Genomic DNA, 23,288 nt, shown 5'->3' with positions numbered 1-23,288 from the left:
CAAAACTAACCAGTCAGTACCTTTCACATTTTTGACTGGCTGCATTGCCAACCAAATTTCAATGGGCAAATTGCAACTGCAGTAAACGACTTCCTGACCCTTTTCTCTTGTTTTGTGATTGACCCCATGTATCCATTAAGCTTCACACAGTACATTTGTGTGTTTTTGGTGTCTTCATTCTGGAGTTTATCGCATGCAGGGCAAAATTAATTACTGGATGCTGATTGGCTAATGAAGGAGGGCTTTTTTCCATAATTCACGGGGCCGAATTACTAGAATATGATTGGTAGTTCAGTTGCCTAGCAACGCTTGCAAACCATAAACTTTTTTTTGAAAACCAAAATGGCTTCATGTTTAGCATAATTTGACAAGCAAAGAAACCATGAAAATAAAAAGTTTAAGCGAAAATGTCTGGATTAATTTTTTCCATAAATGGGTTTCGGAAATACCACTCAAGTAATCCGAAATGTGTACAACTTCACTGTGATTTTGAACGGTATGGGATAAATGATTCAGAACAATAATCTTGGTCTGGACTTAATCTGTCAAAATGCCACTTTAATCGGCTTCTACCTTTGGATCCAGATTCAGATTAAGAACTTTGTTGATACTGTTGGAATCTAGTTTTATGCATATTTTGATGGTTTTGGACTCGATCTTTTATGTTTGAATTCTAAATGAAATTCGTTTGAACCATAACTACATTTGATTTGGTAGTTCAGGATTGATGGATTTTTTTGTTGAATTTTGCCCTATATATGATAAACGGGTAATTGTATGGGGCCGAGTAAAACTGTAAAGGACAACTCCTCAATTCATTCTTTCTTTTATTAATTAGCTTATTTACATTCATAATATCATATTTTTATGGTTTAATCCTAGTTACGATACCTAGTTACGTTATTGTTTTTCTTTGTTTATTCCCGCTTTTGTTAGCGTTGTAAAATGATCCTTTAGCGTCACCACGCGCATATAAAAGGCCATAAGCGTCCCTATTAGCCAGTTTTTTCCAAATAGTTACTCGTAAATATTGATTGTGTATCCAAACTCCTTTTGAATACGTTCCTTTGGTAAATCCTTGGTTTTTAGAGGCAAGCGGGATCGATATGTAAGTACTCCTTTATTTCTTATTTAGATATTTTGTTCGGAAAACTCAAAACGCCCACGCTATCAAAATGAGTTTTATACTGCTTTATGCCATGATTATACTTATTATATTATCTTTCTTGCGAGTAATATTCATTTATTATGTTGTTGTTAAATGTATTCATAAAATGCCAGTTTTCTCATTCAAATCATGTTGGTAATTAGTTTTTAATGTGAGCTGTTACAATGTTGTATTGCAGTTTACGTATTGGTATCAATAAATTTGCGTTTACTCAGTGATCGTCCTGGTAGCGTGAATATTTGGTATCGCTCGCAGTAAAGTTCGCCCGCAAAAGCATCTTAGTCAGTGGTCGCGACGCCTGGGACGTGGGATTTTCGTCGATACGAATCTCGCCTGCACGCCCTCCTCGGTTGCCCCAAGGCTAAAACGCTTACAAAAACTAAGGATTAATTTCACTTGTGTTTTTGAAGTTTTGAAATTGCCCTTGTCGCTTCAAAACAAACTTCAAACTTTCAAAACACTCTTGAAATTAATCCTTAATTTTACTCGGCCCCATACGATTACCTATACTAATGAAGGGGATTGGGCTAGATAATTTTGTTATTCATAAAAGTTCAACATTTTACAGTATTGTTTTTCTTTAGTTTTTTGTTATTTCAGTTTTTTTGGTGTTGCAAGACACCTGAAGCGAGACAATATTTAACAATAACCATAATAAAGTTGGAGCTAAAAAAATGCACTGCAAAACTCTAACCCAGATTACCATATTTTTTATTATGGAGCTTGCTACACCAATAAAGACCCCTTATAGGTTATGAGCAACCTGGTCGTCATGTCTTTTGTAATTTCATTTTCTTGGCAATTTTGAAAACCAGCAATATGCTATTTAAGAGTAGGTCTCTGTAAGACTCAAGCAAAGTGGGAAATGAAATTTTTTGACCACCCTTGAAATTTGGTGTGTGAGTAGGCCTTTATATGGGATTCACAAAAACAACAACAATTTGGTCACCTAATTGTATTGTTGCCATGGAAACGGTTTTATGAGACCTTAATTTCCAATTTTTGGAATAAATTAAACCCACTCGAAGGTAAAATTCAATGCTGTGTTTCTCATACATGTTAAACTTAATTTCCTTAAAACTTTCGTCAATTATAAAGTATCTTTTCTAGTTTAGAAAAATACCAATTATTGTTAGTTTGTTATTTTGTGCATGAAATATTCGTGCCTTCAAGTAATCGATGTATCATATGTTTTAGCAACAAGATAAAATGGTCAAAATGTTTTTTGGTCGTTCTCCAAAAGTATTGCATTTCTAATATAGAGGCTTGGTGGGAAGTTTTCTGAAACATTGAAGTTACCAAATCGTGCAAAATCTCTGCGGGTACAATCATCTTTAGTCCTTGGATAGTCAAATTATAAGGCCTAAAATTCAAAATGTCCTAAATTCAACCATATCAAAGCTTCGAAAATTAGATTACTTGAAGGCACGAATATTTCATGCACAAAATAAGCTAAACAAGCATTAGAAGTTGAAGGGTAATACCTAAATAACAAAATTCTAGCAAAAAAAATAATGTTCTAGTCTGCAAACACGGTAAAAAAAAATTTTATTCAAAGTAAGCCATGGGTTATTTGCAATTTTCGTCATTTTCAACCTACCTTTATCGTTTCATTGTGACTTTTGTGGCGCTCAACTTTCCAAATTTTCACAAGGAAATGTTTCTTGGAGACTCAATAAGCATTTAGCGAACTAACCTTGGTCGTAAAGAGCTAAAATCCAAGCAATAATTAAGTGGTTCTATAAAGGATTACAACAGAATACACAAGTCATCGAATTCTCGTTCGAAGCAATACAGCATTTACAGTTTCTTCGAGCTTCAAAATTCCTGTATTTCGTGACAGAATTACCTGTAAGCTGTTATTTAACATGAATGCTGAATTTTTGAAGGCTACAAAGTAAAAAAAATATGCTTATTTTGAGAATATTTGAAAGAAAGAATTCTTGATCTAAAGTTGTTGTTCTCATTTTCAACCGCTGACCGGAAGTTTGGAAAAATGAATGAGACAGATTTTGTTGTGACCAGACATCTTCAAACATTCGGCCTTAGCAAATGTACTCACTTAGTCAATGAATCCGATTTATTACTCTGCAGCGCAGGTAAGTATAATTACAGGTATTTCATGTTCAGCCATTTGTTAATGACTTCAATTTGTGTTATGCCATTTATCGACCTTATTCTTTTCTACAATAATTAAAGGGGGACCAGCACGAAAATCATCCAAATTTTAATTCTGCTGAAACCTTTACTGGAATAACCCTTACAGGTCTAATAATCACTGATTAAAGTTTTTTTCTGATATTTGGGTGGGAAGTATTATATTTTACCAATTTTTATAGGAGTCTGTGACGTCATACACTCAACACTAAACATTGCTCCATACATTTCTTTGTATTTTGTAATCAAAATTTTTGCTAGTTTTATACTCAGTCTAACCACAAGTTCGAAAGTTAAGTTTTCAGCGGACATTTGTGTTTAATAGAAAAAGAGTAAAAAATGAAATTATTTACAAAGAAATGTATGGAGCGATGTTTGGTGTTGAGTGTATGACGTCACAGACACCTATGAAAATTCATAAAAATAAAATACTTCCCATTGGAATATAAAAAAGATAATTCAACCAGTGATTATTAAACCCTTAAAGATTATTCGATTGAAGTTTTAGTCAAATTAAATTTCGGAGGATTTTCATGTAAGTCCCCCTTTAAAGTTAATAATTTAGTTTCGAATTTCTATTTTGACAAGTTTATGTGAAAATAGTTGTAGGAACAGAGTTTTTAGTAGCGGAAGAGGGGGTATATCTTGTGATAAAGTATTAAAAAAAACCCAAGTTATTCGAAGCATGCATGCCGACTACCTTGACGATCTTTCACTTCTGTTTTCACTGCGCTCTTGTCAAGAATTTATTCTTCGCATGCTGGTATATAATTGCCGTGCAAGTCAGGGGCGGATCCAGAATTTTTTCTATTGGGGGAGACACCATCCTGGATTTTCGTTTTAGGAGGGGGTGCACCCTTTGCTTACAAACTCAAACCCCAATAATGCAGTAGATAACAGCTCATCTAGGGATCTAGGGGGAAGGGAAACAAAATTCCCATGCACCCCTCCCCTAGATCTGCCGTTGCAAGTTAACCCCGCAACAGGATTTTTTGACATATCACTGGAAGATTCTAATAAATTTGTATATGCAACCACCATCGTGATAAGCTTGGCATTTACTGGAGAGGATGTCTCTGGAATAGCCAGGTTCAATCAGAGAAAGTCATCAGTTTCCAAACTTCCGGTCAGCGAATTGTACACATATAAGATTGAATGTTGTAATATGTGAGTTAAAATGGGCCATATTTGGCTGAACATGAAATTATACTTACCTGCGCTGCAGAGTAATAAATTGGATTCATTGACTAAGTGAGTACATTTGCTAAGGCCGAATGTTTGAAGTTGTCTGGTCACCACGAAATCTGTCTCATTCATTTTTCCAAACTTCCGGTCAGCGGTTGAAAATGAGAACAACAACTTTAGATCAAGAATTCTTTCTTTCAAATATTCTCAAAATAAGCATATTTTTTTACTTTGTAGCCTTCAAAAGTTCAGCATTCATGTTAAATAACAGCTTACAGGCAATTCTGTCACGAAATACAGGAATTTTGAAGCTCGAAGAAACTATAAATGCTGTATTGCTTCGAACGAGAATTCGATGACTTGTGTATTCTGTTGTAATCCTTTATACAACCACTTAATTATTGCTTGGATTTTAGCTCTTTACGACAAATGTTAGTTCGCTAAATGCTAATTGAGTCTCCAAGAAACATTTCCTAGTGAAAATTTGGAAAGTTGAGCGCCACACAAGTCACAATGAAACGATAAAGGTAGGTTGAAAATGGCGAAAATTGCAAATAACCCATTGTTTACTTTGAATAAAAATACCCTTCAACCTCTAATGCTCGTTTAGCTTACTGGCATCTTTTTGGTGCTAATTTTCGAAGCTTTGATATGGTTGAATTTAGGACATTTTGAATTTTAGGCCTTATAATTTGACTATCCAAGGACTAAAGATGATTGTACCCGCAGAGATTTTGCACGATTTGGTAACTTCAATGTTTCAGAAAACTTCCCACCAAGCCTCTATATTAGAAATGCAATACTTTTGGAGAACGACCAAAAAACATTTTGACCATTTTATCTTGTTGCTAAAACATATGATACATCGATTACTTGAAGGCACGAATATTTCATGCACAAAATAACAAACTAACAATAATTGGTATTTTTCTAAACTAGAAAAGATACTTTATAATTGACGAAAGTTTTAAGGAAATTAAGTTTAACATGTATGAGAAACACAGCATTGAATTTTACCTTCGAGTGGGTTTAATTTATTCCAAAAATTGGAAATTAAGGTCTCATAAAACCGTTTCCATGGCAACAATACAATTAGGTGACCAAATTGTTGTTGTTTTTGTGAATCCCATATAAAGGCCTACTCACACACCAAATTTCAAGGGTGGTCAAAAAATTTCATTTCCCACTTTGCTTGAGTCTTACAGACCTACTCTTAAGACTACATTGGTTATAAGTCTTTGTCTTTCCTATCGTCTATTTAAAATATTAATCAGCTAATATTCTGAACATGACATGATAACATGGATTAAATGGTCCATTATGTAAGTTATCATATTGTTATGATTAATACTTATACTTAATACAAATATCTCTTTTCGATGCAGAAACCCTTCCATATTATGGAAAATGTTTCATCACAAACTAATAAGGTCCAAGGTGAAGTTGCCCAAGCAGAAGACAATGGCTGCACTTCAAGTTCCATGGATAATATCATAACAATGCAAGATTGTCCACCTAAAGAAAATGATGAAATAACTGGTGCGGATGAAAGTAATTGCGAGGACTTGGTTGGAAAAACATATTCTTGCGTAGAACGAACAGATACCAAAAGAACAAAAAACATTTCTCATGATGCGCAACGCAGTAATTTAGCTAACGAGAATACAAAGCAACAACCGGCCCAGAGACCAAAGAGGATGAAAGATTTAACATCAAATGCCTTCAGTATGAGTACATGTAGCAAAGGAGGAAGACACGAGGTGTTAGATTGCCAGGATCAAAGCATGCAAGAAATGAAAAGAGGATTGAGCTGTGAGTTGTGTGATTTATTTGTTAACTCAACTTATGATTATTATCATCATCTGAAATCACACTGCCTTGAAAAGTCTCATATGTGTCCAGTATGCAAGAAAACACACCAACAAAAGAGTTCCTTGTTTGCTCACTTGAGAATTCACTGCCTGACATTTACGCAAAATGTTCATATAGAGGTACATGAACGTATCCACTCGGAATTAAAACCATACATATGTACATACTGTAACAGGACCTTTACAAGACAAGTTTGTCTAAAGAAACATGAACTTATCCATACAGGTGTCAAGCAATACAAGTGTACGTACACTAACATGGCATTCAGACGACAAAGTCATGTAATCCCACACGAACGTATCCATACTGGTGTCAAGCCTTACAAGTGTGAATTCTGTAACGAGAAATTTGCACAAAAAGATTATCTAAAGGTACACAAACTTGAACACACAGGCGTCAAGCAATACAAGTGCACACGCTGTGAGAAGGCATTTTCACGACAAAGTCATCTAAAGCAACACGAACGTATTCATACAGGCATTAAGACATACAAGTGTACAACCTGTACCAAAGCATTTACATATGGATTTGATCTAAAAAAACATGAACTTATTTACACAGGTATCAAGCCATACAAGTGTACATACTGTAATAAGGCATTTACACGACATAGTGTTGTAAAAGTGCATGAACGTGTCCATACTGGTGCTAAACCATACAAGTGCACATACTGTAAGAAGGCATTTAGGCAACAAGGTCATCTAGGAATACATGAACGTCTTCATACAGGTGTCAAACCATACAAGTGTGCGTACTGTATCGAGGCATTTACGAGACAAATTTGTCTAAAGAGACACGAACGTTTCCATACAGGTGTCAAATCATACAAATGTAAATGCTGTAACAAGACATTTGCACGAAAAGATAATCTAAATGTGCATAAACTTGTACATACCGGCTTGAAACCATACAAGTGCGCACGCTGTGACAAGGAATTTAAACGAAACGATTATCTTAAAGCACACGAACTTGCCCATATAGGTGTTAAACCATACAAGTGTACATACTGTGGCAAGGCATTTATGCGACAAGGTCATCTAAAGCAACACGAACGTGCTCATACAGGCATTAAAGCATACAAGTGTACAACCTGCGCCAAAGCATTTACATATGGGTTTCTACTAAAGAAACATGAACGTATCCATACTGGTGTCAAACCATACAAGTGTACATACTGTAACAATGCATATACTCAACAAGGAGATCTAAAGAGACATGAACGTATCCATACAGGCATGAAAAAAACATGCAAGTGTACATACTGTAATAAGGCATTTACTCGCCAAGGAGATCTAGAGAGACATGAACGTATTCATACAGGTGTTAAACCATACAAGTGTACATACTGTAATAAGGCATTTACACTTCGAGGTAATTTTAAGAAACATGAACGTATCCATACAGGAGTCTTGCCATACAAGTGTGCATACTGTGAAAAGGCATTTGGACAAAGATATTATCTAAAGGTACATGAACGTATCCATACGGGTGTCAAACCGTACAAGTGTACCCATTGTAACAAGGCATTTACACAACAATGTACTCTAAACAGACATGAACGTATTCACATTGATCGGGGTCGGCATTTGTCAAAAAAAACACTAAGTACACATGAACATGAAGATATTACAAAGGCAAAACACAGAATTATCACAGTTTTTTCTAAAGATATGCTCAAAGCAATTAAATGTTTGTATTTATTCATTCAAGATTTCAAGATAAGAAGTATTAAATTTTGTTTGCTAGCCAACAGAGCATTCATTAAGAGACAGAGCATTTTCTAGTTCCAAAATACCGATGTGTTCCTTGATTACTACAGGGACTCATTTATTCGGGGTTAGCCTCGTATCAGTGTCGTAATATTTACAAATACGTAAAGAATGAATCACAAAAAAAGTAAAGAATACGCAACGTTCACAACTTCATAAATGAAAACGATTTGAAATTTCACGCCGCTTCACTGGAACACATGAATATTATGCGCAAGATCGAGGCTAACCCTGAGCAACTTATTCTCGACTTTCACATCCACATAATCCTTTGCGTTTTTGGGGGCTAACCAGAGGCTAAAAACCCACTTATTTTGCTGAAGGTTGATCAGACAATATTGAAAATACCTTGTTTGGTATCCAAAGATAAAATGAAGAAGTAAAAAAACAGAAAAAGATAGAAGCTTGAAGACGTTTAAAGTAAAAATTTTAAACATTTTTTTGTAAGTCAATACATTTTCTGTAAGACCAAAACTCTTCATGATCTTTACACGCAAAAATAACTTGGAATAAACTGATAATCAGTATTGTACAGATAAAAGCAGGTATAGTATAAATTCAATTAATAAACATTTCAATTTGGGACAGCTTTGCTGCATTCATACGTACTGTACTATTAGGAATTATACGAAAAGTTCGTGCCATTTTTCATTTGTTTTACACTCAATAATAACTTGCTCCTTTTATTGCCAATTATTTTAATAGTCGATCAGCGGTGACCTAATACAAGCAAAGGGTTTCACACTGCCACTTCACAAGACTATAGTTTCTGCAATATTTTTATTAAGGTTGCACTTTAGGTTCCCGGTGAAAAAAGCAAGGCTTCCGTCCTATAATTTTCAGTGCTAAAATCCCTAACTGTTTTAGGGACAAGTCAATCAGAATTTTTCTACTGGGTGTTTCAAACTATTTTAATATTGCAATAGACGTTATTCGTTGTGCCGTAATGTTTTCCCATTTCAGACCTGGTGTCATTGTTTTGTGAGCTTTGAAAAAAAAATCTTGAGAATAAGATTATTTGGCAATCTCGTACCCAGATCCTGCGCTTCTTCTGGCCTGCGGCGAAATACAAGGGCTCTAGCGTAATCGACTTTTTTATACCAGGATTTCTTGGACTTCCGGTATAAGAGTGCTTGCGTTCAAAGACGAAAATTAACAAAAAAATGTTCCCAAAGTCAATTTTTTATTTTGATCGGAAGTAAACATAGAACTCTGTTTTAAAGCATGATTTTCATTGATTATATTTCGCTTAAAAAAATTGCGCATGCGCCAAAAATCGATTATGCCAGAGCCCTCGTTATAATTCGCAGCAGGCCAGAGGAAACGCAGACTCTGGGTGCGAGATTAATTCTATGGTTGAGTGGTATCCATATGCTGATGCGCAACCAAAAATTATACTCTTGGGAAATAATACTCCTGGAAATGACACGCTGTCTGAAATGGGAAAACATTACGCCCAAGCTAAAGAGCTTTATTAAATAAGTAATTCGTTTAGCTTTCAATGAACTATAATAGTCATTATATTGCCTATTTATATATATATATATATATATTTATTTAAAAATATAGTTTCTATAAGTTGTCTCCAAGAGTTCTCATGCTAGCTCATCTAGGGAGAATTTGCAAAATTAGATTAGATGATAACTTATAATTTATCCATGTAGTGTATATATTGATGTGAACCTTAGCAATTCATGTAGCTTACAATTTAATAAATTTACCTATGTAACCAAACTGTATAAAACCGGAAAAAGTCGTCATTGTCCCACCCGTACGCCCTAGGTAGGTCTTCAGGCAAGCATTCCACTTAGAGGTCAGTTACAAGGCCAAGGTTAAAACCGTGGAAGGGCGTGCTAACTGAACCCAAATTTATCTAACGGTGAGTCTTAGTATTGATGGTTTTCAAACATTCCCAAGAGAATTAAATAACAAAAGACACGGCGGCCATGATGGAGGATTTAACAAGAATTCATTGACAATTTTTTGTTAAGTTCTTCCAACATGGCCGCCGTGAAAACCATCGTTAGTTTCTATTTATTGTTGCCCTTAATGCCTCGACTTGAAACAATTGTTTGAAGGAAATGGAGGGTAGCTTTCATAGCTGCGATTGGCGTGGAATGGCAACCCTCAGGGTGGTGACATATTCTAATCGTGAAGGGGAAGGACGTATTTTATTAAAGTCTTCCTATCCAGTCCCCCGGCGCCCCAGGGGATGGATAAGATACAAAAGATAAAATGCACTTTCGTTAACATTACTAGGAAAAACGTATTTTCGTTTTCGATTTCTCCCAGTGTTAAGTAATTTTTTTATTATAGATTACAAATGATACATTATGTATAGTTTAATAAATGAGCAGGAGTGTTTTATCGGGTTGAACCACGAGGCGTAGCCAAGAGACGTGAGCGTAAGCATTTCGTATAACTCGCACTAGCTCCACTACAGAGTGAACCTAGATTTTTAGAATGTTTTCGAATAAGCTTATGAAAAGTATAGAATCCCGTGCAAAATTTAAGGGTTTTGCCCTCTTGAGTTTTAAAGACGAAAACCTTGCGCCAATTTACCATCTATTTGTTTTCATGTACAGCCGTTAAACACAGAAATGGTACTCTGGGGAATAACCCTTGGCCCGGAAATCGGAAAGCATCATGGTATCCACCTGCTGCTGGAATTCACTACCTCGCAAATTTATTGTATATTAATTGTTTTAGGAAATAAAATTTTTTTGAAAGAAAATGAACACAAAAGCTTTAAGAATGGCAGAAGGTACCCCAACAAAGAAAGTTGTTGGAGAACTTCACTGGAATATTTGTAATTCTCTCTCAAACCGTATGTCCCTGACTAAAAAGCATTACTGTAGTTTTCGATATTCTGTGAACTAAGACATTTCAACGGATGTGTGAAATTGGTTTTTCACTGCCGCCAGTCAAGAATATTAAAGGTACCGACTGGTTATTTTTAACAGACCTCGGCTCTGACGTGATGTTTTTCCATTCCAGACCACGTCATTCCCTAGAGTATCATTTCTTTGTTTAAGGTTTGCGCTCGGTTGAACATGAGAAGACACATGAATATGGATAAAACTCAGGAATATTATTCTCAAGGGAATGACACGTGTCCTGAAATGGGAAAACATTACGCTCGAGCGCTCCAGAGCCGAGGAGGTCTATTGACGGCAGCGAAAAACCAAATTTTAGCAAAAAAATCGCATTAGGTGTCTGACCACTGCACATAGTTTTTTTTCTTCAAATATTGGAAAAACTGTATCCGAGGATCCAAGCGCTTTTCTCTATCCGGACCGACTTTAGGACGGTAAGTAACTTATTTATTTTTTTACCATTTTCTTTTCTCTGCTTGTTTCCAGTTTTCTCATAAGCGCGCTTGGATGGCCTAAGCCTTCCGTCAGGATACCGGTAGATATAGAAAATGCCGCCCGCTCGCGCAGCCAATCAGAACGCATCGCAAAACAAATTTCATATGCCCTACAGCACAATCATTTATTATGATTATATTTTTGACGCGGTCTTATTTTTAATCGCAGAATGAACTTTTATGAGCTACGTACTCAAATTCATAGTACAAGTAGAGTTACTATAATAAATAAATAAAAAATGTTCAGTAAAGAGGCCATTGAAGAGGCATTCATCACGTTTGATGATTTAATTTCATACCCGGAGCTCTGTCATTCCTACTTTGCGAGTGAATTGCAACAAAATGCCAGATTTCGTCGAGCATGCGCAGTCAAAATAACAGAGCTATGAGGTCGAAATTAGAGAAGAGATCAGAGTTTGTCCCTAGTTTCCCGCCAAAATTCCAGAGCATGCGCATTCCGCATCTTTCATATCTGGCTATACAAAGGCCATGTAGACATTTGCAGCTTTTCCGTTATTATGAGTCAACATGTGAGCCTTCAGATGGTGGGATCGTAGGAACAGCTTGCCACATCGTATACATTCATGAGGTCTGTAAGATGCGTGGGACTGAAGATGTCTTTGCAAGCCGTATTTGTTGGCAAACGTTTTCTTGCAGATCGCACATTCCTTTGTTTTCCAGTCGCAGTGATTAAATAAATGTTCAAAGAACGTTTTTGTGCTTGAAAATACAGTGTCGCACAAGGGACAACCGCACGGGCGGTTTGGAGATTCCAGGAAGCGAGGCTTTGTTTGAACCTTTTGACCACTTTCAACTGCGTTTGTAGGCGGAGACGTCCTAGAGTGGTCACTAGTTGTAGCTGTGAAACAGAAGGAATTGAAATTTATAAGTTTTGAACAACTTGGGTGAATATGCCATAAACATAAGAAAATGGTCGACTATTTTCTTAAGATTATGATTATGTCATGTTTATGTTTAAGTGCATTCCCACTTTGACGGAAGTTCGAACGTCGAACTTCACATCTCTTGGCCGAACCTAATTGAAACAATAGAAACACGGCAGTCTTACTTGATGTCATTAGTTTCGGCTCATGTGAAGTTCGATGTTTGACATGAGCCTAAGCGCCCTTATGGTCATAGCAAGAGAATATGAACTAGTTCCTGTCCTCTTAAAATCCCCACACCCATCCCTTATTCAACCCATTAAGGAATCATTAGTAAAGGCCAGACACAAAGACAGTGGTTGTTTTAAGTCCCTCCAATGCTGGGTGGGGTAATGGGGAGAGCCATGGACATCCGAGAAACGTGATGGTCTAACCATCATTGTAGATTTTATCACCTAGGCAGCCTCAGTGATATAAAGACCCTGAATGTCGGTCCTTGGTGTCAGCCCTACTGAGGTGCCACACGGGCATAGAGGATAATGATGAGTGTCGGTCCGGATGAGACTTGAACTACGACCTCCTGCACGAAGTTCAGTTGCTCAACTAATCCAACTGGGTGATGGTTTAAATACTTTGTAATGGATACATTTATAAAATATTTGTGTTCAAAAATCTCGTATAGATAAGCCTGCAATTAAGAATCACAGCGGTAGTATAGTTTTCAAGAAGTCCTGCTGATAATGAGCCTTGCTGACGCGGCAGCCATGTTAACTGGAACAATTGCTTGCTATCAATCACTTGACTTTTTGGAGTTGACGGGTGGGGTTAAACAAGCGGTTGACTGAGGGGCAACTAGCGGATGTTAAGTCAAAACATGTCAAAATAAGTCCTCCAGAAACCAGAACACAAGAGATCAAAACAACCTCCAAGATTCTAGATTCTGCCATTAAAAACGCAGCTATTAACGGAAGTGACGATTATTGATAGCAACCTATAGATTGCTCCACGCAATGCCTCGCATTCAAGTGCTTGAAAATAAATTATGTGGTTTAAAAAAAGGCATTTACGTGAGTAAGGCACATTCTCAGCTTGCTTGTCTCGTGCTCTACAGCTTCCAGGGAATACAGAGGCATGCGCGCGCGATTTATATTTCTTAATGTATTGTGTTTTTCTATTGTTAAATTCGTGTACTTGGACATGGATTCAATACAAATAATAAAGTCGACATAGAATAAATACCTTGTTCTTTAAAAACCGTGGTGCATTCTGGTAGGCAGACCTCTTCTATCTCTGGGTACGCTATCATACGGTATCCAGTCGGAGCCTCGCTTTCATGCGATGACAGGTTACTGTTTAAATTACCGGAAGTGATAGCCGTATCCACGTGTATGACATGAGTGTAGGTTATTGGTTGAGAACTGTGCGGGATTCCTGTGGTGATGCCACTAAGTGCTTGTTCTTTCCGTATTCCTGTGTTGACACTACTTTCTGCCAATGAGCTTTCAACAGGTGAATGATCTCTTGGGATCCCTGTGTTAATGCGTGTTACATCCAATGAGATTTCAACTGGGGAATTATCTCTAGGGATCGTTGATCTGGTAACCTGCTTTTCGCTCAGGGCGCCTCTTTCAATAAACGATCGATTTCTTTGAATTTCGGTGGAAACACATAATTGACTTGCTGGGATCCTTGTGTCAACAGAAAAATGTCGCGAAGAATCAGGTTTGGAAACCTGTCTGGTTGGGCTACCTGTGATGTTGCGAGAATCAGTCAATAAGGGGCTAGCATCAGGTACTTTAATCTCCAGAATCTGTCTCCGTGGTGACGAAGAATCTTCGCCAGTTTCATGATGAGGATTTTCAATGATTATTTTACTGACATTCTGCAGGTTCATAAATGACTGACTCGAGTTCACAGTGTAGACTTGGTCGGCGTTTCTCTTGTTTTCACCAGACTTTTCCGTAATGGTCGACATTTCTTGTCTCTCTGATTTACTCAAATTATCATCAAATTTGTCTGTATGAATAGCTTCATTATTATTCTCTGCATCTATAAATTCTTCCATGTTCTGTATTTCTTCCTGTTTTACTCTTTTTCTTTCATGACCAGCTTCTTTTTCAGCAGCAATGGTTTGCTCACCGTATATAGAATGGTCTAAACCTTCATCTACAATCACATCCATTTCTAGGGGAATTTTGTCAAGAAAACAGCTACTTTCCCTTGTTTTTTCATCCAAGCTATTTGGGTTGTTTTCTACATCAGAGTGTCCCAGTTCTAAGCACTCTTTGCTGTTCATGTTCTTGTTAATGTAGATTGAGGTACACCCATTTCCACACCCACTGTCTTCTGTTTGGGTACCTACACTTACACTAGTGGCTTTATCTTGGTGTAGTGACCCGACGCTTGATGTGGTTTCATCTGAATGTAGCCCTTTCTGAAACAATTTCCAAAACATTAAGCTAAATAATACTCCCATTTCGAGTTCGCCATTTCTCAGTCTCAGCCTTGATTGTGTACAAATGTATGCTTCTCTTTTATTAAGGTGTTCGTATAGTAAGGAATTTAAGTACTTAGAAATGATAGGAGTTGATTAAATACCGTAAATCCTCTATTTAGCCCCCCGGGGGCTTATTTATTTCAGGCACGTTTGAAAGAGGGCTTATTGGAGAGAGGGGGCCTAATTGAGAGGGGGGGGGGGGGGGGGCTTATTGATTTAGTCGAAACGCAGAAAATTGTACGCTGTCAGGATGTAATATGATTGTAACTCAGAATCAAATAGAAGCATTACTACAGAAGCATTGACGGTCTCACATAATCTGTAGTGATGTGCATGGCATTTTTATTATTTGATTCACCTGTGTTAGTCTCTCAAGTATAATTTACGATTATGTTAGTGAAATACCGTATCAAGAATTTTAATTTTAGTTGTGAAGGGGGAGGGGAGGGGGGGGGGGGCTAAAAAGAGAGGGGGGGGCTTAACAAATTTCTTCCTTTAAATAGGGGGGGCTTATTAGAGAGGGGGGGCTAAATAGAGGATTTACGGTAGCCACAGGCTTTGGTTGAATAGCTGAATATTATACTGATGCACAACCGAGGCTGAACAAAGAGAACTCGAAACTGGAGTATTGTAAAAATCTAGCATTAGAAGTAAAAAAATAGCAACTAGTATTTCAAAAGCATGAAAATACTATGTTAGTAAAATATTTTTCAATTTTAGTATCCCATATTTCATTCTCATAATTTTGTGTTTCCAGAGTATATTTTCTGAAATGTAGTCAGGAAACAAAACAATAATACACAATAAGGGAATGACATGTGGTACCAATGGAAAAAAAAGGGTGGTGGGTGAAAAAAAAAAAGCAAAAATACATTTTCCCCCAACTACCCATTGATATGCTCAATTTCTTTGAAACCCCCTGTGATGCCTCCCCTATAGAGGTTTATATAAAGATAAATATGAATATGAATATATACACTTGATTGCAGAAAGGTTGTAGTATACATCTATACAAATACCTAATTTACTCAGTATATTTAATGATATGCAAAACAGAAAACTTGCTTTATTTATTATTTGTTTCATTCAATAAATGTCAAAATATTTTATTCTTGTGTTTCACATCCTACAGATTATAAATCAATTGGCTTTGAGGGTTAAAAAAGTAAAATTGCAATATGCATCTCATTAGGTATTTGTATAAATGTATAAATGTATACTACGTTTCTGCAATCGAGTGTAAATATACATATATAAATATGAATATATAAAATAAAATTATAACAATACAAATACAAATACACTCGATTGCAGAAACGTTGTAGTATACATTTATACATTTATACAAATATCTAATGCGATGCATAATGCAAAATAACCATTTTCAACGCTTAAAACCAACTGATTTATGATCTGTACGATCTAATAGACAAGAAAAAAATATTTTGACAGTCATCGAATGAAACAAACAATATAAATAAAGCGATTTTTCTGTTTTGCATATCATTAAATATACTGAATCAATTAGATATATGTATAAATGTATACTACAACGTCTCTGCAATCGAGTGTATAAATATAAATATAAATAAAAATAAAAACACACTAGTTCTACATGAGTATAATTCAAATTTGGTGACCACTGAGCTTAATACTTAATAGTTCTTAAATTAAAGTCCATTAACTTGAAAAATATTCAACATTTCTGACTATTCATTTTTTACCGGGGAGGTTGGGGCCCACAAAGAAAAATTCAAATTGCACAGCACTATAGACCATTGTGAAATTAGTTAAATACCACTGTGTGTCTTGATTACAGACTCATTTATGCAGGATTAGCCTTAGACTGATTCCAGAAGTTGGTGTTTTCACTCTTTTGTTAATTCTGGATATTGCTAACACACCAACACATTACTTGGTCCATTTTGATTGGCGTCTCCACTATACGGCGATATCCTATCACGCCGCTCGTTATATATTTCGAAAATTTTTCAGTAAAATAACAGAAGCGTCCTATTGAGCTAAATCACTTGCTGCTCAAGCAGTTTGGTCTGGTTTGCTTTGCCGCCATTTTGATTGTCACATGGAATCAGTCCACAAAATCAAAAGTTAAGATATAAATTATTACAGAAAAAGCAATTGATCAAGTACAACGGCATGCTGGCTTCGAATAGCCATTGAGCAGCTATGAACGCACTTTTTTCCATAGAATTCAGTATACAATCTTATTGATCTTTAGTTATGTATTTATATTGCCTACAGGTAGATTGATTCTATCTTCTAAATGGATGGAAGTTTATTATTGATTTGTAAATTATAAAAACTGTGTGTTATTCCAATGCGGCTACTTTTGAACCTACATTTGTAAGCTCAATAAATTCTTACTACAAATCTGCAATTTTTGTTTTATTTATTTTAAATGTGACTTTATTTAGTTATACATTAATAACAATTAGTGGACGGAAAGTGTGGAAATGCCAAAAATATAAAAACCTTCTCAGCACTTAGAGGGAATTTCCTTTCCGGATAATTAAATATGCAAAAGCCTCATTTTGGTGTTTGCATAGAAAATTAGTAAAAGTGTGATAAGTCGCTAGTTGAGCGGCCACAACCCACAAAGAAGCATAAACTATGACTTATGGAATCAGTCTAGATTAGCCTCATTGTATTAATATTTAAAGTAAATTCTTAAAAAAAAGAGGCTAACCCTGTACAACAGATAATTCAAAACCCAATATTAATTCCACTAAAGTATTAGTCTATCACAAATCCTATTTTGTGATTGGCTGACCTATGAGTGGTCTATTACATGTAGTAATAAACCACTCATAGCGAAAAGTGCAGGTTTAGAAAATTATGACAGTGGCGGCGAACTTGTGTTTTCAACTGCTAATTTCCAAAATTGTTTGCATCCATTTCTTTGAGTGATTAATAGGTTTAGACTACAACAATTAGTTTCTTTGCCCTCATTGTCTAGGAGACAATAGCTCATGAGGCTGAAGGCTGAAGGGCTCAAGGGCTATTGACTTGCAGTTGTGACAACAATGAGATTTGAATGTCTCCAATTTTTACTATTTAAATGCATTTAAGAACTTTACAAAAGAAGAGAACTGGCATTTATCATTTCTTGTTAGCATTTTTGTTTAAGTCGATTATGCTAACAATGTCTTATTCTCAACTCATAGTTTCCTTCAAATAGATTTCAGTATATCTTTGAAAGTATTTGATGATTAATGTCATCCAAACTTTGCAGTATACTGACTTGTATTCAAAGTATGAAACATGAAAATGCACAAACTGTGGTTGCTATGGCAACAAGCTGGTTTCCTGGCTCCTAACTACGATTTGAGCCTTTCAGCGATTGCTTTGTTATTTTTTAACCTAAGCAGAAAATTGTTTGACTAAATTTGTGTCAATGATTACAACAGATATTCTATCAGCCTTATTCAATATATCATCTCTCGTAAAAGTAGACATCTAAAAAACTTACTTGAATTTTAGGGAGGAGTAGCCTGGAACTGAGGTTGTTGCTATGACAACTTTTCTATAATTATAGTTCATTTTGTAGAACAGCTAGAGTACCACAATACTACTTAAATGGTTGATTTTGATTGAAATTGGGCTGAGATATAGCTTATTATAATCTTAGGCTGCTTAAGTATTGAGAATTATTATGATATCATCTGGAAAAATGGCTGCCATTTTACTTCAATATCTTTTGAAGGAAAAAACTAAGATATTTGAAAAAGGAAATTCAAGTTACATTTTACTTCATGATCAAAGGCCTTTCATTCCAGGCAAAAAAGAAGCAAGTCAGAAATTTCATGGTCATCCCACTTTAATAGCAGTTATTATGGATGCATGTAAATGAGATGCAAATGAGACAACAAGCATTGTATCGGCCTGATAGCTTCACTTGTATGATTCCTAAAACAAAAGAATTTCTCATTGCGGGTTCAACTGTAATAACAGCTATTAAACAGCATGGAAAATAATGGAGCGCCCATTATTTTAATGTAACGAGGGAGATGGAGAGGGGGTGGTCAGAATTCTCGTATGGGAATAGCAAATGAATCCCATTGCCGACCCCCTCACCCATAAAAAAGAAATTCTCTTACACAGAAACAAGGTATTCGGACTCTGTCTATTTGTTTAACTTGAACAATGAAAAGATGTAAATAGAAATCATAGATGGGGCTGAGATCCTGATGCTTACCTCTGGACATTTGCTGCAGCAAGGCCATTTGTGTTCGCCGGTTCGTTTATTATAGTAGAACAGTATCAACCCTGATTTACACTCCAATCCCAACCAATCATCATTCATCTGTTTTGCCTCCATTTATTGGCCTAATTGTAAAAACAGATTGGATTTGTATTAAATATTCACTTTTAGTATTTTTGCACGAGTGAATGTAATAAATCCAGCTCTCTCATTGGTCAAAATTTATTCTTATGCTGTTATATTCACCTACAGGCCAATATGACTCAAGCACATGCACGCTCATTTGTCGATTTGCACTACTTGCAGAATTTTTGTTTTTGTTTTGACCTTTTCAAGGTTTTTATTATTTCCCAGAATGAAAATTTTATACTTTACATATAAATACTAATAATATAATACTTTACTTTATAAATAGAATTTGAATGAAAAACCTCTCTCTCAGGTATTTATTAAATTCACTTGTGTTAAAATTACTAAAACAATCATTCTCATCAATTTGGTGAAGTGAATATAGGGGAATATTTACCTCGCCACTCGAAAACTCGTGTCTTGGTAAACATTCCCTGATATTCACTTCTTGTTCAGCGAATAATTGATATGTAACAAAATTATAGACTGTTACAAAAAAAAAAAAACAAAAAAAAAAAAAAGAAAGAACAGAAAGGATCATGGTCATCCTGTAAATTGCAAATCCTCTGACTTTGATAGATCAGCTCAGAGGTTATTTCAGGGTTCAATCTAAGAGTTAACCATGCCCTAGCTTAGATCAGCCCAGAGGTTGTTTCAGGGTTCAATCTATGAGTTAACCATGCCCTGGCTTAGATCAGCCCAGAGGTTATTTCAGGATTCAATCTAAGAGTTAACCATGCCCTGACTTAGATTAATACAATGGTTGTTTCAAGGCTCAATCTGTGACTTAACCATGCTCTGACTTAGATCAGCCTAGAGGTTGTTTCAGCGTTCAATCTATGAGTTAACCATGCCCTGGCTTAGATCAGCCCAGAGGTTATTTCAGGATTCAATCTAAGAGTTAACCATGCCCTGACTTAGATTAATACAATGGTTGTTTCAAGGCTCAATCTGTGACTTAACCATGCTCTGACTTAGATCAGCCTAGAGGTTGTTTCAGGGTTCAATCTATGAGTTAGCCATACCCTGACTTAGATTAATACAGTGGTTGATTCAGGGTTCAATCTGTGAGTTGACTGTGCCCTGACTTAGATCAGCACAGAGGTTGTTTTAGGGTTCGATCTGTGAGTCAGCTGTGCCCTGTCTTAGAACAAGGATCCAGTTCTAAACAACAACCCTCATACCCGAGCTTTATTGTGGGGTGGGACAGGATGGATGAAAAAAGAAGTTAACTTTTCTCCTGAGCATCCAACCCTCTCCCCTTACTGAAAATAAGTGAATGCTCTCTTAAAACATAAACTCAAAGTTGCAATGGTTATGTACAGAAACTGTGCTCTTAGAATACGAAAGGAGTTAAATAAAACTAAAAGATCTTTAACAACAGAGATCTTACATGCAGAATGATCATGAACAATATTAGGAAATATTTAAATAAAGGTCGTTAAGCCCTATAAATGCGTAATGAAGCTCTTCAATCATTTATATGACTACTCCATTACAAAAACATTTATTTTGCATTGAAATATAGGTTTCGCAATCGTCCATGAAGCAATGATTGGTGTTTTTAAGAAGATAAATGCACTCGTCTCACGTTCTATATGAGCTGTAAGCTTATATTAAAAGATTCAAATTCAATTGTGACTGAGATTTTGTCAGATGTTAGATAACCAATCTATGAAATACAGACTAAAGGATAACCAAATGTGATAGAAAACAAGCTGATGGTTTTATAGTAAGACTTACCTAGTGATAGATGTATAAATAACACTTATCGAGTGAAGGAATGATTGAATCAAATACACAATGCTGCTTAGGTGAAACACAGGTAGCCCAATACAGGAATTGTTATTGTAAAGAAGGGGGGAGGGGTGTGGAGTAACGGCGCCAGGACAGACGGATTGGGCTTTAGATGTATGTGTGATTGCTTCAGTTATTCTGATTGAATTGATATATGTTTGTTTCTGAAATGGATACTAAATAGTGATCACTTATCTTTAAAAATAAATGTCCGTTCCAACCAATGGTCTTTCTGCCCTGGTTTGAATCAGCCGTACGATATGAATATATCTACCACGTCCACCAACGGTTTTTCTGGTTTGAATCAGCTGTACGTACTCTGAGTATTTACCGCTGTACTATCCGTGCCAAGCAGCGCCGGCGTCGCTTTGTTAGCGATTACTCACCTTTAATAAATTAATCAAATTTACCTTCAGTACAGTACCTTCAAGGGAGTCCGAAACGTCAGGAAGTTTTTTCATCTTTTCACGGTGTATAATATACCTTTTTATCATTACTGTTTCGTTAGGAACACCGACGCAGCTCACACTAGTTTTTAGTTAGTTATATCTTCTAATTAATTCTAATGAGTAATTATTATCACGTGCCGGAAGTAAAATTCTGCGGTCTTATTTTCCGTTAAATGAATTTTTATCCACAGGGATCCCGACTGGTAAAACTATCGATTCTGTCTCATAATTCTCTACTAAGTTATCTTTTTTACTTTATATAGATTGTTTAAAAAATTTTAAAACAGGTGTGACGTCATAACCACATGATATGTATCCGATCTCCTCGAGAAAAATATTAAATTGTAGTTTAGTCTATTACTCTTTCACAGTCTCTCGCTCGTCCGTTCCGTCTCCACGCTTAGAGACTGTATCGGTACAATGACCGAAAGGACTTATAGTTCCCGTAAACTTGAACCCGACGTGCTTTGGAAACCAAAATACTTGTCTACAGTCTTTCTCGTTTTCGCCGCCATCTTGAAAATATTGGAACGAAGAGAGACTGTTGACGAGTATTTTGGTTCCCAAAGCACGCCGGGTCCACGTTTGAGGGATCATACAGTTTCTAAGCGTGGTGACGGAACCGATGAGCGAGAGACTGTGGAAGAATCTATTTAGTCTATATGTTAAGTTCATGTAAGTTCGAAGTTGGTTGGTGCTCATGCAATAATATTGGGTCGAGTCACCTTAAGTGGCCCAGGTTATAGTAGCTGCACTGTAAAAACTAGATGGTTTGTCTCTACTCGAATTTCTCTTTCACTATTTTTCTTATCTTAGTTTTCGTGCAATCAAATACTGTAATGCGTAAGAATAATTTTCCTACTTCGAAAGTATGGTCCACCTTAGCAAATTTTATTCCTATCCCTACCAATTTCACGAGCTTTGGAAAAATGACTTTTTGTCTTCATAAAAGTATTTGGCTCATTGCCTCTATAATTTTTCCTTAGGTGAGGGTTAACTTTTCGCAATTCTCTTAAAGCTTCTGTATTGATGGAGTTATATCTCGATCGAAGCCAAAACTTGTAAATCACAGTTTTCTTCATTCTTGGATCTTGGTATACTCAGCGGTTCTCCACCAATATGTCACGCTGTGAAAGTGGGTCAATCGAATGAGTTTTTCTCTAATACTTTTCCCTTTTAATTATTTTCCGCTATACATTATCGTTATCGCTCTAGGTGGTCTTATAGGAACTAGACATCTAATGATTAAAGCACGGCTTACTACCAATACCTATGTATCTATAGCAATACAAAATTCTCTTGTATATGTTAGTTCAAAGCAACGCTCATGTCTTATCATTGGTTCCTATAAGATGGCAACCCATGCAGCTGTCACGCATGCCACTCCGTGTATAACCACTGTTGCAGACCGCGTAAATACGACATGACTCAAGTTATCTGATACAGGAGTAAGAGATAGAATATAGCTAGTACCGGCTATGAGACGAGTGTTGAAAGCAAGCGCCAAAACTATCCAAACATTCGGTATGCTTCGATACCATATTGCTATAAAGAGCACAATGAAGTTGCAAAGTGAATAAGCGACCATTAACCAAGATTTGATGTCTATATTCAGAGACGATTCTTTACTTGTACTGCAACATCTCCTAATATAGCCAAATAGTCTTCCAGTATGTAATACTGATAGTGTTCTCGTGGTTTGAAAGGAGAGTTTGAGAAGACTAAAGTCGTGAAAAATGACTGAAAAAACAAGTGTCTGAAATGCAAGGCCTAAGAAATCTGCATAAAA

General features: G+C 36.2%; 2 protein-coding genes across 5 annotated transcripts in view; one reads left to right on the top strand and one right to left on the bottom strand.

The window, feature by feature from the left end:
* Positions 1-9,846, top strand: part of LOC116303191 (uncharacterized) — a 33,446-nt gene extending 23,600 nt beyond the window's left edge. The window contains exons 4-5 of one of the 4 annotated variants that reach the window (XM_089027524.1): positions 5,896-6,322; positions 6,944-9,846. In XM_089027524.1, the coding sequence (XP_088883650.1) occupies positions 5,896-6,322; positions 6,944-8,166 (1,650 nt within the window). In that variant the 3' untranslated portion in view covers positions 8,167-9,846. Of the gene's footprint in view, positions 1-800; positions 1,109-5,895 lie in introns of those variants that run through there. The other 3 variants (XM_089027522.1, XM_089027523.1, XM_089027521.1) reach the window with 3 other exon arrangements.
* Positions 9,847-10,417: 571 nt separating this feature from the next.
* Positions 10,418-21,069, bottom strand: LOC116303226 (uncharacterized). The gene is made up of 4 exons (XM_031712730.2): positions 20,997-21,069; positions 19,119-19,249; positions 13,645-14,839; positions 10,418-12,380 (listed from the first exon to the last, which is right to left on the bottom strand). The coding sequence occupies exons 2-4, from the start codon at positions 19,239-19,241 to the stop codon at positions 11,998-12,000; spliced, it is 1,701 nt and encodes a 566-aa protein (XP_031568590.1). The 5' UTR covers positions 19,242-19,249; positions 20,997-21,069; the 3' UTR covers positions 10,418-11,997.
* Between the last annotated feature and the right edge of the window lie 2,219 nt (positions 21,070-23,288).

This window comes from Actinia tenebrosa, unplaced genomic scaffold (assembly GCF_029948245.1).
Source record: "Actinia tenebrosa isolate PJP-AT-01 unplaced genomic scaffold, QUT_ActTen_1.0 PGA_scaffold11__36_contigs__length_13525064, whole genome shotgun sequence".
Lineage (NCBI taxonomy): Eukaryota > Metazoa > Cnidaria > Anthozoa > Actiniaria > Actiniidae > Actinia > Actinia tenebrosa.
Note: the sequence above shows the minus strand (reverse complement) of the source record. Positions and strands in the feature narration are given on the sequence as shown.

Bases quoted from the DNA above. Each gene is read 5' to 3' on its own strand.
- LOC116303226 (XM_031712730.2), bottom strand. From the start codon at position 19,241: ATGGAGGCAAAACAGATGAATGATGATTGGTTGGGATTGGAGTGTAAA. The intron at 14,840-19,118 runs GTAAGCATCAGG...AAATTGTTTCAG, and splicing joins GCTGCAGCAAATGTCCAGAG to AAAGGGCTACATTCAGATGA. The intron at 12,381-13,644 runs GTATTTATTCTA...TCTGTTTCACAG, and splicing joins CACGGTTTTTAAAGAACAAG to CTACAACTAGTGACCACTCT.